The following is a 15,724-nucleotide window of genomic DNA, read 5'->3' as shown; positions in this document are numbered from 1 at the left end:
CTCTGCCTCCCAAGTGCTGGGACTACAGGCATGTGCCACCACACCCGGCAGGACTGATCTTTTAAATGTTGACTTTCATGACTAGTACAGGTATATCGGACTACTTCAAGAAGCATCTCCCTCGCCTCCCTTATTTATTTATTTATTTATTTATTTGTTTGTTTGTTTGTTTGTTTAGAGACAGGGTCTTACTATGTAGCTCTGGCTGGTCTGGAACTTGATATGTAGACCAGGCTGACCCTGAACTCACACATTCACCTGCCTCTGCCTCCCAAGTGCTGAAATTCAAGGTGTGGGCCACCGTACTGGCATCCCCCCCTGCTTTTTTTCTGGTCTTTTTGAGACAGGGTCTGTCTGTAGCCCCAGCTGTCCTGGAAATCACTATGTAGACCAGGCTGGCCTTGAACTCACAGAGATCCACCTGCCTCTGCCTTCTGAGTGCTGGGATCAAAGGTGTGCGCCACCACACCCGGCAACCTGCCCTTTTTAAAACTATCAAAAATGGAACTTCAAGCATATATACCATTTTCCTTACAAGATTCTGAGTCAGACCAATTTCTAGCTGACGTCAATAAGAAGAAAAGCGTTACTCCGCTAAGGCAACGGGTAGGAGTTTCACCTCTTTGCTCCTTGTGAATCATGTTCCTCTGTTTTGTGCTTCCAGGCATTCTTGAAGAATTTGGAGCATGAAGATACTTTTGTGTATCTGTCTGCAATCCAGGGTAAGTTAGTCCTGGTTAAAGGACTTTGAGTGTCTGGACCAAAGGTTGCATCATGTTTATTTGAACAAAATCTCTTAAGTCATTCAACCACAAATGAAACTGGTCATTCTGTCCATCTTTCTGCCTCTTAAGCTAGGACACTCTTGAATTATAATAACAATATTCCTGGAGAGTTTCCAAATGAGTCCCTATAGAGTTTCAGTGCCTCACAATGATTCGAAAGTTTTATGTTTACTTTTAGTTCTATAAATTAAATCCTAGTCCTTATAGTTGGGAGAGATAAAGAATGGCTTACACATGAATTCTTATTGCGTTACCTTTATGGGGGCTAGCAAGATGGTTCAGCAAAGGTACCTGCTGCCCAGCCTGATGATTGAATTCAATCTCCAAGACCCACACAGTAGAAGGGGAGAGCCAACTCTGCAAGTTGTCCTCTGACCTCCACACATGAGCCATGGCATACTCTCTCCCATACACAGACACACACACACACACACGAGAGAGAGAGAGAGAGAGAGAGAGAGAGAGAGAGAGAGACGCACATACACCGAAGGGAAAAAAAACTCCTGTTTTGTGTTCAGTTTGGTTAGTTGGGTACTTTTGCTTTCATTTTTGTGGTTTTTGGTTTTGTTGTTTTTGGTTGGTTGGTTAATTTGATCTTTTTGGTACTGGGGATTGAATTCGAGGCCCCACACATGAATAAGGTACACCAGTGAGCTCCATTCCCAGTTGTCGCCTCAGGAATTTAGTATTTTTTCATGCAAAAAAAAGCCTTATTGAGCTGGAGAGGTAGCTTAGTGGTTAAGAGCACTTGCTCTTCCAGAGGAGTAGAGTTTGGTTCCCAGTGCCTATGTCAGACAGCTTACAACCACCTGTAACCCCAGCTGCAGGAGATATGACACCCTTCTCTGGCCTCCACGGGTATCCATATGCATGTGTGCGCGTACGCATATATGGATACACATACATCTGCATAAATTATAAAACAAATCTTTTAAAAAATGTGTTGCAGAAGAGGGGTTAGAAAGATTGTAAGAGTCAGAGATGGTGGATGACCACAAGGAAACAGATTTCTAAACAGCTGGTCATTTACTCATATGAACTCACAGCAATGATGACAGCACACACAAGTCCCGTGAAAGCTCAAACCAGACAAAATCCCAACACAGACATGAGGAAGTGAATAAGAAGCTCCAATCCAGATGGCTGCTGGGAGGGGCAGAGACAGTCTCTTTCAAGCATGGGACTTTTGGTAGGTTAATTAGGCTCCAGTGGATGGACCCACACTGAAGGACATTTGGAGACACAAATTAGACTCTGTAGGCCTAATTTTATATAATATATATATACATGTATATATTACATTAAATTGAGCAGGGGGCAATAAGAGGAGGTGGGGTTAGGGGAGGGGCTCTAAATACCATCAAATTATATTGTATGAAAATTGCAAAAAAATCAATAAAAAATATATGGGGCCAGGATGCAGCTCAGTGGTAGAGTACTTACCTGGCATGTACAAGACCCTGGGTTTGAACCCTAGCACTGAAAAAAAAAAATTGAAATAATTCTATTTCCCTTTTGAGAGTCTTTGTTCTCTATATCCCTATTTGTGGATTCCACATCTAGAGGAGTATAGAAAATTAGGCACCCTTTCCAAAAGAGGGTAAGAAACAGGCATGGTGAGAAAGTTCAAATTAATTCATTGTCCTTTGGTGCTACCAATGTGGTGTCTGGAGGCAGAGCTCCTGTTCCCCTGGTTCTCAGGTTGTAAGGACTTTGGCCAATGACTCATCTTCCCAGGCTCCAATTTCTTCTCTGTTAAAATGGAGTTAAGTGTGTGTCATTTTTCTTATTACTGCAACAAAATGCCTGACAAAAGCAAGTTATAGAAGCAAGGGTTTATTCTGGCTCTCAGCTTGAGGGTACAGTTCATGATGGCAGGGAAGCCACGGAAGCAGGAGCTTGAGGCATCTGTCACATTGCATCTACAGTTGGGAGGCAGAGCATTGATGATGGATCTGGTGCTCAACTACCTTTCTTCTCTTTATTCAGTTGGGACCCCAGCCCATGGAAACAGTTTAGGGTGGGTCTTCCCACCTCAGTTAACCTCATCTAGAAACCCCCTTGTAGACATGCCCTAAGGCTTGTTTCCAAGGTTTTTCTGAATCCATCAAGTTGACAGTATTACCCATCCCAGAAAGAATATAAAATGCTATATTTACTTTGGAAAATGATCTGGCAGTTCCTTAAAAATATAAACATAGACTTGACTCTCTTACATTCCAAGGAACATAACCAAGAGCAATGAAGACATACATCTCCACAAATGTGTAGGGTCATAGCAGCATTATTTACACTCAACCCAGAGGTTATCAGTTGAGGGGGAATACATGCAAAGCAATTTATTTTGCTACAAAAATGAAGTAAGTATGAATACCTGTCGCTACATGAACTTTGAAAGCATTATGTCTAGTGAGAGAAACTGGTCACAAAGCACTGTATATTACATGAATCTATTTGTATGAGATGCACAAACATGTAGAGGCCAATGGTTGACACTGGGTGCCATCCTCCATCACTTTCCACCTTACTTTTTAAAAAATAATTTAAATTTTTTAAAAATTTTGCTGGGTGTGGTGGCTTGTGCCTTTAATCCCAGCACTTGGGAGGTAGAGGCAGGCAGATCTTAATGAGTTGGAGGCCAGCCTGGTCTTCTATGTAGCAAGTTCCAGGCCAGCTGGGGCTATAGGAAGACCCTGTCTCAAAAAGACAAATAAAAACATTTTTTTTTAATTTTTTAATTTTATGTTTATGAGTGTTTTCCCTCGTGTATATAAGTACACCTGTGCATGCATGCAGTACCCACAGGGGGCAAAAGATGGCGTCAGATCCCCTGGAACTGGAGTTTCGGGTCTACATAGTGAGTTCCAGGCCAGCTGGGGCTACAGGGAGACCCTGTCTCAAAAAGACCAAAAAAGAATACATTATGGGCTTGACTTGATAATAGAGTGGCAGAGTCACTTCATTATTTGTGACTATTATCATGCTAATGTACAATGGTAATGGGGTAAGTGAGGACTGGTAGTACTTGCCCAATGTCCTAGCTACCACCAGATGCTCAGGCAGTAGGATGATTTGTTTGAGCCTGTTGTTTGGGGCTAGCCTGGCATGTTAATACAATCCCATCATATTAAGATCAATCAAGCAATCTAAACCAGATGTGATGGTGCATGTCTCTTACACCAATATTCAGGAGACTGAAGCAGGAAGATGGCAAGTTTAAAACCAGCCTGGGCTACATAACTGCCAAATTTTATTCATTGTGCATGTGGGGCTGTGGCATGTACATAGAGATCAGAGAACAACTTGCGGGAGTTGGTTCTCTCCTTCTACCATGTGGATTCTGGGGATTGAATTCAGGTTGTCAGACTTGCTAGCAAACACTTCCACCTACTGAGCCATTTTGCTGACACAAAAATAAATTAAAAATCAAAGGGGTAACTGTGATGTATCTAGGAATCCTCTACTGTTTTCTCAGTAGTTCTGTAAAGAGAAGCTAATACTAGTTTAAAGGAGCTAATGCTTTGAAGTTGCTTAGTGTATAGTGTTCAGTCTGTGAGCTATAATTATATCATCCTCGTCACTTTTGTTGGGTTGCTAGGTAATAATGTGATGATCTATGGACCTTCTCTGATCTACATCTTGAGGAACCTGATCCTATCAGTAATTGTTACTTAACAAACACCAACACAGTGGTTTACAATGCCAGTCCTCATGACCATTCATGTCATCTGTAGACCCGTTAAGGGTCAATAAATCCAGGCTGGGCTCGGCTAGGCAGCTCTGCTTCTTTCTGTAGGCCTAGGGGCCAGCTGCAGCTGCTCTGTGCCTGAGTTCCTGGCTGTCCCGGGATCAGCAGCCTGCCAGGGTTACGAACTCCTCATCGTGATATCAGATACATGTCAGAAGACAATGACAGTGGCCTCTTCTTGGGACAGGCATCCTAACACTTCTGTCCTGTTCTGTTGACCAAAGCAAGTCATACAGTCCACACCAAAAGTCAGGGTGGAGAAACAGGCTCTGTCTCTGTCGTGGGATGAACTGTCAAGTCACATGACAAAGAATATGGATGTAGGAAGGATGCAGAATTGGGTTGTGTTCTGTTCACCTTCCAAAAGCAAGGCTCCCATGCACATGCAGGCTCCTATGGCCTAGTTACTTCCAGATGCAACTTGAGTTTGCCCTATACAGACCTATATTTGAAGCTAAAGGGAGTGCAGAGAAGGAACGCAGTGATAAAGGCTTGAGCCTGGGGCTTCTTTATTCAACAAACATACACTGTGTGCCTACTATACACAGAACAGTTTAGTTTAACTGAGTTATTGCAACTAGGTCAAAAGGCAAAGAGAGTTCTTTTAAGAAGATAAAATGACCACCCAAAAAGATAAAAGGACAGCTGGGCATGGTTGCATATCTGATCCCAGCACTTGGGAGGCAGAGGCAGGTCAATCTCTGAGTTCAAGGCCAACCTGGTCTACATAGTGAGTTCCAGGACAGCTGGGGCTATTGGGAGACCCTGTCGCAAAAAGACCCCCCCCCCCAAAAGTAAAAGGACAACTGGGTGACTTGAGAGTCTCCAGAGAGCAAGTAATTAACATGCTTTGGTGGAGGTCAGACAACCATGGGGGTCAGTGGTCCTTAGAAGGTCACATGAGGCTTCATGACATAGAATGGCACTTAAGGAAATCAGATAAATTAATGAAGCAAGAACAAGAATGCCTCCAATTAATAAGTCTCAGAAAACAAGGCATCCTGCACTTTCCCGAGAAATGATAATCCTGGCAAGGAGATGTTTTTTCATAGATTTTTCTTCTCCCTTTTTAGGTCTAGGGTTTTTGGAAGTGGTGGCATATCATCCTAACGTGGCAGCCTTTACACTTGGAGAGAGCTTAGCTGATTAACCACTGAGCTCATTAGCCTTGGGTCTGCTATAAAAACTGCAGCTGCTGGTGTTGTGCTTGTTTTTAGTAATTTTAATTGGTGTGCTAATCAGTTAGTAGCTAATTTGGTGATGAAGAACATGGCAGGGGGAGGTGTAATTTCTGTTCTAGCCACCCCAAGATGGGCAAGATTGAACTAATTGATGTTTTTGGTGTCTGTAATATGCACTTAAAAAGCCAAGGCCTTAGGTGAATTTCCCATCAAGAAAGGCAAGAGTTGGATTTTCCCACCTGTGTTGTCAATGGAGTTTGCCTAGGCCTAAATTACTCCAACAGTGCTGTTCTGGGCTCCCCATCCTCCAGGACAAGGGTGCCGGATAGTGCACTGATGAACATTTGGCTTTAGGGCACTCTGTATATGGTTAAAGCTTTTTTCCCAGGTTGCCTAAATGTGAGGGTTACAGTGTACATTTTGCTTAGTTTATTGATATTTTGGATTTGTTTTATGCATTCTCAGCAATTCTGTTTGCAGTACAGGCAGAGAGCAGAGGGGAGCTGAGTAAAATCACTCATCCAACATATACTTATTCGTACCTGATTTAAGAATGTCTGATGCATGTGTTATCTGTCCCCAACAGTAGTCTGAGAATTACATTCCCTTGGAGTTGAACTTGAGTTTTAAGGACAAATGTCTGCATCTCTGTTTATTCCCCCTGGGAAAGTGCTGGTCATAGCAGCTGTGCCCAGAAACTCAGAAGCCCCTTCTTCAGAGAAAGAAAACTATGTACCAGGTGCTGAGTTTTAACCATCCATGTGCAGACTGCTTGACCTTAAGCACTGACTCTCCTTTTTATACTCCTTGGATTGTGTCTTCCTTCTTTTTTGACACCATTATTATCACACTAGGAATTCTTTCTCATTGTCTTAAAATTTTTAGTGATAAGGAAATATGTAGGAAGCAAAAATTGAGACTGGAGAGATGACTCAGCGGTTAAGAGCACTGGCTGCCCTTGCAGAGGACCCAGGTTACCCTGTCTGTAAGTTCAGGTCCAGAGGGATCCAACGCCCTCTTCTAACCTCTGTGGGCACTGCATGACATGGGTGCACTTACACACATTCAGGCAATATACTCATACACATAAAATTTAAAAATAAATAAATAAACATTGAAAGACAAAGAAGAAGCAGAAGTCTTTTCTCTCTCCCAAGGAAGGAGTTAAACTTTCCCCTAGATTGTCCCTTAATGTATGTAGGGTTTGGGGGGTGTGCATGTGTACATGTGTGTGGTATGCATACATGTGTTTGTGTGTATGTGGGTGTACCTATATGTGCTCATGTGTGTGGAAACCAGAGGGTGACACCAAGTATCTCCATCACGATCCACTTTATGTACTAAAGCACAGTCTCTAGCTGAGCCTGGAGCTGTCACACTCAGCTAGTCTAATTAGCCAGCTTAGGGTGTCCCTGTCTTTGCCTCCTAAGTGCAGGGAGTGCAAGTGGCTGCTATGCCCACCAAGTTTTTATGTGGCGCCTGGGGATCCAAACTCTGGTCTTTGATGTATGCATGGCAGGCATTTTACCTAGTGAGTTGTCTTCTCGACCTGTATTGTTGGACTTGAAGGCCAGCTTGTTGTCTGGTAATGAATGTGACAGATAAATGAGTGATGTCCTTCAGGAAGATACCAAAGCCAGGCGATTTGTCCTGTGTGGGTGTGCTCCAGTGCCCTCTCGGTCACTTTCCATTCAGAGCATTCTACACTGTGGGGATCCAAGTGATCCCTCTTAGTGTCTGAAGGATCTTTGGTTGTGGTGGTGTTTGCAGGGGAGAGTTCTGGGATTGAACCCAGGGTCTACTGCCTGCTAAGGAGGCTTTCTACCACTGAGCCCAAAAGATTTTTGGATAAAACTTCAGGTTCATTAAAACCAAAAACAGAAAGAAAAAAGAAAGAAAAGTACCTCTGCCCCGAGCCAAGGCATGGGAGGTAAAAGTATGCCAGCGCAGAGTGAAGGGCTCTAGACATCTTGACAAGCCCAGACAGATCATACTCTTCCACCCTCTTCCCTTTTCATTTTCAAAAGAACCAAAGGGAGGGAAGGCAAAAGGCGCAGAAGGTGGAGTATGTATTCAAGATGACATTGTTTTTACAGAGTTTCAAACTGAGCAGAATTACAAGCCTTAACTTGACAGGCTCCAAACTCTATCTCATTCTCAGATTTCTACCTCAAAGTTAGTTAAGAAACCATTAACTGAAAATAATTCTATCCCTTGAAGGATCATCTAATTGGATCTGGCGTGGAAATTTGGAATGCAGTCTTGTGAAGTTTAGCTTCTCCGTTTATGTCCTTGAAACAGGAAAACTTCTTTTACTTTCTGACCTGGTTTCTGTAGCGCCTAATTAACAAATGAGCATTTAGTGAATGTCTCTCCTGTACGCCAGCTATCTCAGTAAATTCATGGAGTTGTTCTGGAAAGTAGACATTATCCTCATTTTAAAAAATTTCTTATTTGAAATATAATTTACATTCCTAAAATTCACCAAATTAAAGTATGCAAATCAATGAATGTTTCTTAGTATGAAGAGTTGTAAATCAAGGGTAGTGACACATGTCTGAATCTCAGCAGTTGGGAGATGGAGGCAGAGGAGCAAGGTCATCCTTGGCTACACAATCAGTTTAAGGCCAGCCTGAACTAGATGAGATCCTGTCTCAATGCTACCCCTGAAAAAAGGGGGAGTTAGGGAGATGGATCAGTTACTAAAGTGCTGGCCTTGCAAGCTTGAGGACCTGAGTTCAGATCCCTAGCACCCACATAAAAAGCTGAGCTCAGAAGCACACATCTGTAATCCCAGAACCGAGGTGGTAGAGACAGGGATCACTGGAGCTCACTGGCCGGGCAGCCTAGAGGAACTGGTAGTTCCATGTTCGGTGACAGACCCTGTCTCAAAAATAAGGTGGAAAGCAACTGAGGAAGATGCCCAACATCAACTTCTGATCTCCACATGCACGTGACACAACAGGTCTGTGTACTTGTATATATATATATATATATATATGCACACACACGAACATATATATGCGCCAACACATACAAAAGATTTGGACAACCTCCACTACTAATTTCAGAATGTTTTCATATCTAGTACCCATTGTCAGTCCTCCAGCTCCTGGTGACCATTACTTTGCATTTCTTTTCCTATTTTTGTGGTGCTAGGGATTGAGTCCTTGGCTTTGCATCTGCCAGGCAAATGCTGTATCACACAGCTACACTCTGAACCACCCCCCATCTCCTTTTTGTTTCTGTATTTGTGTGTCCTGGACCTTCATGTAAATGGACTCACCCAGCAGTAGAATCAAAACCATCTTTTCTGAGCAGCTCCCTTGACTTTTGGACTGTTTCCATTTTTAAATTTTTTTGTTTTTTGCACATGCATATGCATGCGTGTGTGTATATGCACGTGCACTTATGTGTGTGAGTATATTGCCTGTATATATGTAAGCGCATCTGTGTCATGCAGTTCCTGTGGAGGTCAGAAGAGGGCATCAGATCCTCTGGAACTGGAGTTACTAATGGCTGTTAACCACCATGTAGGTACTAGGAACTGAACCCAGGTCCTCTGCAAGAGTAGCCAGTGCTCTTGGTTGCTGAGCTGTCTTCCAGATCCCAAGATGTACAGAATTTTGTGTATACATGTTTTCATTTGTCCTGATATACAGCTGGGGGTGGAATTGCTAGATCATATGCTAACTCCCTGTTTAGCCTTTGAGGCATTGTCAGACTGTTTTCAAAAATGACTGCACGATTCACATCCCTACCAGCAATGAAGTGAAGATTCCAGTGTCCCAGCCAGTGCTGGGTCTTTTCTCTTGTTTATTTCAGCCATCTTAATGAGTATGAAGGGTCAGGGTGACTTTGATTTGGATTTCTCTATCGATTGATGATGTTGAACATCTTTTTATTATCTTTTATCCCTATAAATGTTCTTTTTTTTTTTTTTTTTTTTTTGGTCTTTTTGAGACAGCATCTCCCTGTAGCCCCAGCTGTCCTGGAATGATCTGCCTGCCTCTGCCTCCCAAGTGCTGGGATTAAAGGCGTGCACCACCACACCTGGCACCCTATAAATGTTCTTTAGAGAAAAATCTATTCAGATCCTTTGCCATTTCCAGTTAGAGTTATTTTATTTATTACAGGGTTGTGATATTTCTTTGTATATTCTGGAGACAAATCCCTTGAATATGATTTGCAGATATTTTCTGCCATTATGTAGAATGTCTTATGTAACATGTTTAGTCTTGAAATTTGATTTAACTTTCTCTTCCATTACTTGTAATTTGGGTGTCATTTCTAGTAAGTTATTGCTTAAACCAGGATATGAAGATTTATTCCTGTTTTCTTCCAAGAATCATATTGATTTAGCCCTTACATTTAGGGATATGATCCATTTTGAAATAATTTTTAGGTATGCTGTGAAATAGTCCCATTTTACAGATAAAGAATGAGACATTTACACAAGTTGAGCCCCCTTTTCCAAGATTACAGAGCAGGTAATTTAGATCTCCCTTTTAAAAATATTTATTTGTTGTGTTTGTGTGCATGTGTGTTTAGGTCAAAAGAGGACAACTTGCTGGAGCTGGTTCTCTCCTTCTACCATAGAGGTGCCAGGAATCAACCTCAGGTGGTGGCGAGTGCCCTTAACTGCTGAATCATCTCCCCAGCCTGAGATCTTACTTTTGCCCTCCCATACATACAATAGGTTATTTTCCTGGAAATTTTCAAGTAATAGTAGAGACTGATCCTATTGTTGGTTCTTTTGTTTTTTGTTTGTTTGTTTTTGTCTTTTTGAGACAGGGTCTCCCTGTATGTAGTCATACCTGGTCTGGAACTTACTATGTAGAACAGGCTAGACTCCATCTCACAGAGATCTACCTGCCTTTGCCTCCCGAGTGCTGGAACTAAAGGTGTGTGCCACCATGCCCAGTTCTTATTGTTGACTTTAAAAACAAAAATAATGAGGGCTGGAGAGATGGATCAGGGATTAAGAGCACTGATTGTTCTTGCGGAAGACCTGAGTTTTAATCCCAGGACCCAAACGGTGGTTAAAAACCATGCATAACTCCAGTTCCAGGAGATTCAACACTTCATCTGTCCTCTGCAGGCACTGCACAACACAGGTGCACTTACACACATGCAGGCATAATACTCATACACAGAACATTTTAAGTAAACAAATAAATAAAAATAAAGACAGCCATTATAATTCTCAATGTTTATTAGAGAATAATGCTTAATTATCTACTGATTAGCCACATTTTCTTTTTTAAAAAAATTTTTTATGTGTATGAGTGTATTGCCTACATATATGTAAGTGCACCTGTGTTGTGCAATGTCTGTGGAGGTCAGAAGAGGGCATTGGATCCCCTAGAACTGGAGTTGTGGATGATTGTTAACTGCCATGTGGGTGCTGGGAACCAAACCCAGGTTCTCTGCAAATACAGTCAGTGCTCTTAACCACTGAGCCATCTCTCCAGCCCTTCTACCGATTTCTTAAATGAAGACTTGACTTGCTGGTCCTCACAAACCTCAGCGAGTGTGGAGCTGGAACCACCCCATTTTATAGGACTCCCATTCTCCTGAACTTTACCTTACTACAATCCATGGAATCTACCGATGCTTCCTTTCCCTCTCCCAGGGGTTGCATTTCAGAACCCCAAATGCTCAAGGTTTTTGTTTTTGTTTTGTCTTTTTGAGACAGGGTTTCTCTGTAGTCCCAGCTGGCCTGGAACTCAATAGACCAGGCTAGCCTTGAACTCACAGAGATCCACCTGCTACTGCCTCCTGAGCACTGGGATTAAAGGCATGAACCACAACGCCCGGCAATCCTTGAGTTTTATACTTAGCTTCATTTTTAGGATATCTGTCTAGTGGCCTCTCTCAGTCAAAGATAAATATCCTGATTTGTATCTGAGTACTTAGCAATTTGGTACTTTTGTCTACAAAGAAAATAGTAACTAGCTAATTCACAGTTATTTGCACTTTCCAAGATTGCCCTGGATAATTGCCATGTAAGAGAAGTGGCAGTAGGTAATGTAGAGTTACTCACTAAGTGCCTGTCATATGCCAAGTGTAGCAGCCCTGCAAGTTAGGAATGAGGGAATGAGGATCAAAGAGGTTAACTGTCTGCTTCAAAGTGACACAGGCGCTAAGTGCCAAGACTAGACTTGAAGCTAAGTCTCATTGCTTCTGAAACCAATGCTACTGAAAGAGGGAAAAATAGTGAGTCACCATGCCCACACTTCTCCTGAACGCAAGTAGAAGGCTGAGTTTCCTTGTGGTCTCTGTACAAGAACCAGGCCTGCCTACAGGAAATTGTTTCACTATAAATCAACCGTTTATGTAACTTTATAAGATGCTGATCTCATGCATCCTTGATTTCTGTTTTGCTCATTTGGCAATGTGTAGATTGTTGATTTTTAAGTAATTTCTATGTGTTATCTTTTAAATTAATCTCCTTGCCTCACACTGCCTGCTCTTCATCCCTTCTTTCCATGAATGGTCATTGATTTTTCAGCATAGAGGGCATTGGTATTGCTTAGGAGCATCAGGAAAAGCTTTAGAAATGACTTCTGGGGTTTATGTGATAGTCTGTTTTGTGTTACTATAACAGAATACCTGAACCTGGATACTTTACAAAGAACAGAGAGTAATTTCTTTTGGTTCTGGAGGCTGAGCGGTCCAAGGTCGATGACCACATCTGGCCAGGACCTTTTGTTGCATCAACCCATGACAGGAGAAAGAAGGTAGAAGGTGGGGGTTGGAGAACAAAGACAAAGAGAGACAGGGTTGGCTGGTGAGAGGGAGAAACTCATCTTTTTCAGGAAGCCACTCCCCACTCCCACGATTTTGGCATTAATACATTTGTGAAGGCAAAGTCTTCATGACCTAATCTCATCATGCATTAGTCAGAGGTTCCCTAAAGGAATATATATTAATGAATGTAGGATGAATATATATATATATATATATATATATATATATATATGGTGGATTTATTAGAGTGGCTTACACAATATGGTCTGGGCAGCGCAACAGTGGCCCCAGCAGCTGCTCAGTCCACAAGGCCGAATGCCTCAGCAATCCCAGTCTGGCACAAAAAGACCTAGAAGAGTCCTGAAGGTGTACATTGGAAGGCTAGAGAAGCTGGGTCCTGATGTCAGTGAAGGGTATCAGTAGCAGTGGCAACAACAGGTTAGTTGCACTCACCAGCAAGAGGCAAAGGCAATCAGGCAGAAAGCAGCAGCTTTTCCCTCAGACCTCCTTGTACCTGCACTGAAGCCTCTTTGTTCTGGGTGACCACTGAAAGTGCCAGCCATTCTCAAAAGCGTAAGTGTGGTTGTCACATGACCCACCATTTCCACTCATATTCCATTTCAGGAGAAATAAAAACACATGGAATTGAGTCCCAGTTGCACAGGCCTGTAATCACAGCTACTCAGGAAGCTGAGGCAGGAGGATCACAAGTTCAAGACAGCCTGGACTACAGAATGTGTTCCAGGCCGTCCTGGACAAGTTAGTGGAGCTTTGTTTCAAAAGAAAAAAGAAAAACTGGAAGTGGGTATTGTAGCTGTTATATCAGCACTTAGGAGGCAGAAGCAGATACCTGGTCGATAGTATGAATTCCAGACCAGCAGTGGCTTTATAGCAACACTATATCTTAAAAAGCAAAAATAGGGCTGGAGAGATGGAGAGATGGCTCAGTGGTTAAGAGCACTGACTGCTCTTACAGAGGACCCTGCTCAGCTCCCAGCACCCACATGACGGCAAACAATTGTCTTGAACTCCAGTTCAAGGGGATCCAATGCCCTCTTCTGAGCTCTGAGGGCATTTCATAAAATGAGTGCACTTACACATATGCAGGCAATACACTCACACACATAAAATAAAAACAATAATTTTTAAAAGCAAAAAAAATAATAAAAGGCCAGAGATATAATTCAGAGGTAAGAGTGCTTGCCTAGCTTGTGCAAGACCCCAGCACAGGGAGGGAGGGAGGGATGGAGGGAGGGAAAAGCATAGACCACATAAAATTTCATGTCAGCGTTATTCATAATAACCTCAAAATAAGAACAACCTTATCAACTGATAAGCCTGTCACCTGATAAGTAGATAAATAAAACTCTGGTGCATTTCAAATTTATACCATGTGATATTATTTGGTACTACTGATTCACACTACAGTACAAATGCACCTTGAAAATGTGGCAAGTAAAAGAAGCTAGACACAAAAAGCCCCATGTCGTATGATTCCATTGATATGAAATGTCCGAAATGGGTCAGTCTGTAGCTATCAAAAGTAGAGTAGCTGTTGCTGGAGGGATAGGAACAGCCTGTGACCTAATGGACACAAAGTTTCCTTTGGAAGTAAACATGTTTTAGAATTAGAAGTGTTATTCATTACACAATCTTGTAAAACATATTCACACTTACTGATTTAGTATAATTTATCTTGGGAGTATGAAGGATACCTGGGCAAGATTTAGATAGAAACAGAGTGAGAAGTTGAGGCTGAAGGGAAACAAAAGTGGGAAGATGGTCCAGAGTGGGGCAGGTTTGGAGGGTGAGCAGTTCAGTTTGTCTTGGGAGGAGTGGTATGGAGCTGGAAGGTAGAAACTGTGGGGATGCGACATGCAGGCATCTGGGCCCCTTGGGGTTTCCAGGGGTGCTTTATAGTTGCCAAGCAGTGGCTTGGGTGTCTAAGTATCATGCCTATTGATGGTCTGGTCTTATTTGCCCTCTTCATGTTTCATTGGTTCACCCCCAGGACGCTGAGAGTCAGTATCTCCATCTCCCCATTTTCTCAGAGAAAGCAAAGCTTGGAGGTTACTTAGCTAACTGGTTATGGTGGAGCCTCCATTCTCCTAGACTACAGCTCCTGTCCACCCTGTACGTCTGCTCTCCCACCTTTCTCATGTCCCTGGGCCTCTGCTCTTCAGACAGAATGAGTAACGGCAGCAGTGGATCACATTTCAGCTCCACAGTTACATACTTACTGTCATGGTTTCCAGAGTTCATTTCAAATCTTTCATCTGTTAGCTGTCACAAAGGCAAGATTCTCTACCAAGAAGGCAATTGTGAGCTACCTCGGGGCTTGAACGTCTACTTTATAATCTATTAAGGACTCAGTAAGTACATTCCCTGAAGAATTGCTATTTAAATTTTGCCTTAGAGCCACCCTTCCTTTAATAAAGATAGAAAGTTTTTTGAAGACAAGTTAAGCAGAATGGAATAGTGAGCGAGCCATAAGTAAAATTGGCCTATGTTTAAGCATGGCACCTGGATTCTCTAAGGAACCATCCCATTCACTGGAGCAGGAGGAGACCCCTGTTCCTCCTCTCCTTTCCCACACCATAAAGCCAGTAGCATATATTACCCTTCATTTCAAATACAAATTAAAATACCTAATCTCACCAGATGTAATTAAGATGATCCTTGAAGTTGCTCACACACTTAATAGACCCAATTATATTTTTATTAACCCTGACATAGTTCCTTCATTGCTGAATCATAAGTTTCACATTTTTGTCTTAATGAAGCATCTATTCCCCAGCTCTGGTCATCCCAGATCTTGGGCAGTGGTGGAAAAGTGCCCTTACATGGTATCTGTTCAGTTTGGCAACTCAGTTTTAGATTTTGCCTTAGACTGTGATGCTGAGTTTGTTCCCCAACCTTGCAGTATCTAAGGAAGCCTGTAGGTTGGGAGCAAATTGAGCCTCAGGGAGAGAATCTCAGACCTTGAGCTTCCAGAGACCTAATTAGGTCATCTTGCCATCTACCTGCCAGTGCACAATTAATTGCTAAGGCTTCTCTTAGGAGAAGCCTTTTTTTTCAATTAAAAAAGTTTTTTTAATTTCATACATAAATATTATATTTGCATCATTTCCACCCCTCCTAGTACCCATCCCACTCCTCCCATGTTCCCCCCTCACAATTCATTGTCTTCTTTGATTATCGTTGTTACATATACACACATACATTTATATATATATATATATATATACATATATATA

The 15,724-nt window shown here is 42.3% G+C and overlaps 1 protein-coding gene across 3 annotated transcripts in view; it reads left to right on the top strand.

Annotated features, from left to right (window-relative positions):
- The window catches only part of Tango6 (transport and golgi organization 6 homolog), a 188,060-nt gene that overhangs the window by 77,790 nt on the left and 94,546 nt on the right, over nt 1–15,724 (top strand). For all 3 annotated transcript variants that reach the window (XM_008833924.3, XM_029563885.1, XM_029563886.1), the window contains exon 14: nt 665–722. In XM_008833924.3, the coding sequence (XP_008832146.1) occupies nt 665–722 (58 nt within the window). The remainder of the gene's footprint in view (nt 1–664; nt 723–15,724) is intronic.

This window comes from Nannospalax galili, unplaced genomic scaffold, assembly GCF_000622305.1.
Source record: "Nannospalax galili isolate Female #2095 unplaced genomic scaffold, S.galili_v1.0 scaffold410, whole genome shotgun sequence".
Classification (NCBI taxonomy): domain Eukaryota; kingdom Metazoa; phylum Chordata; class Mammalia; order Rodentia; family Spalacidae; genus Nannospalax; species Nannospalax galili.
This window is presented reverse-complemented; position numbering and strand designations above follow the sequence as displayed.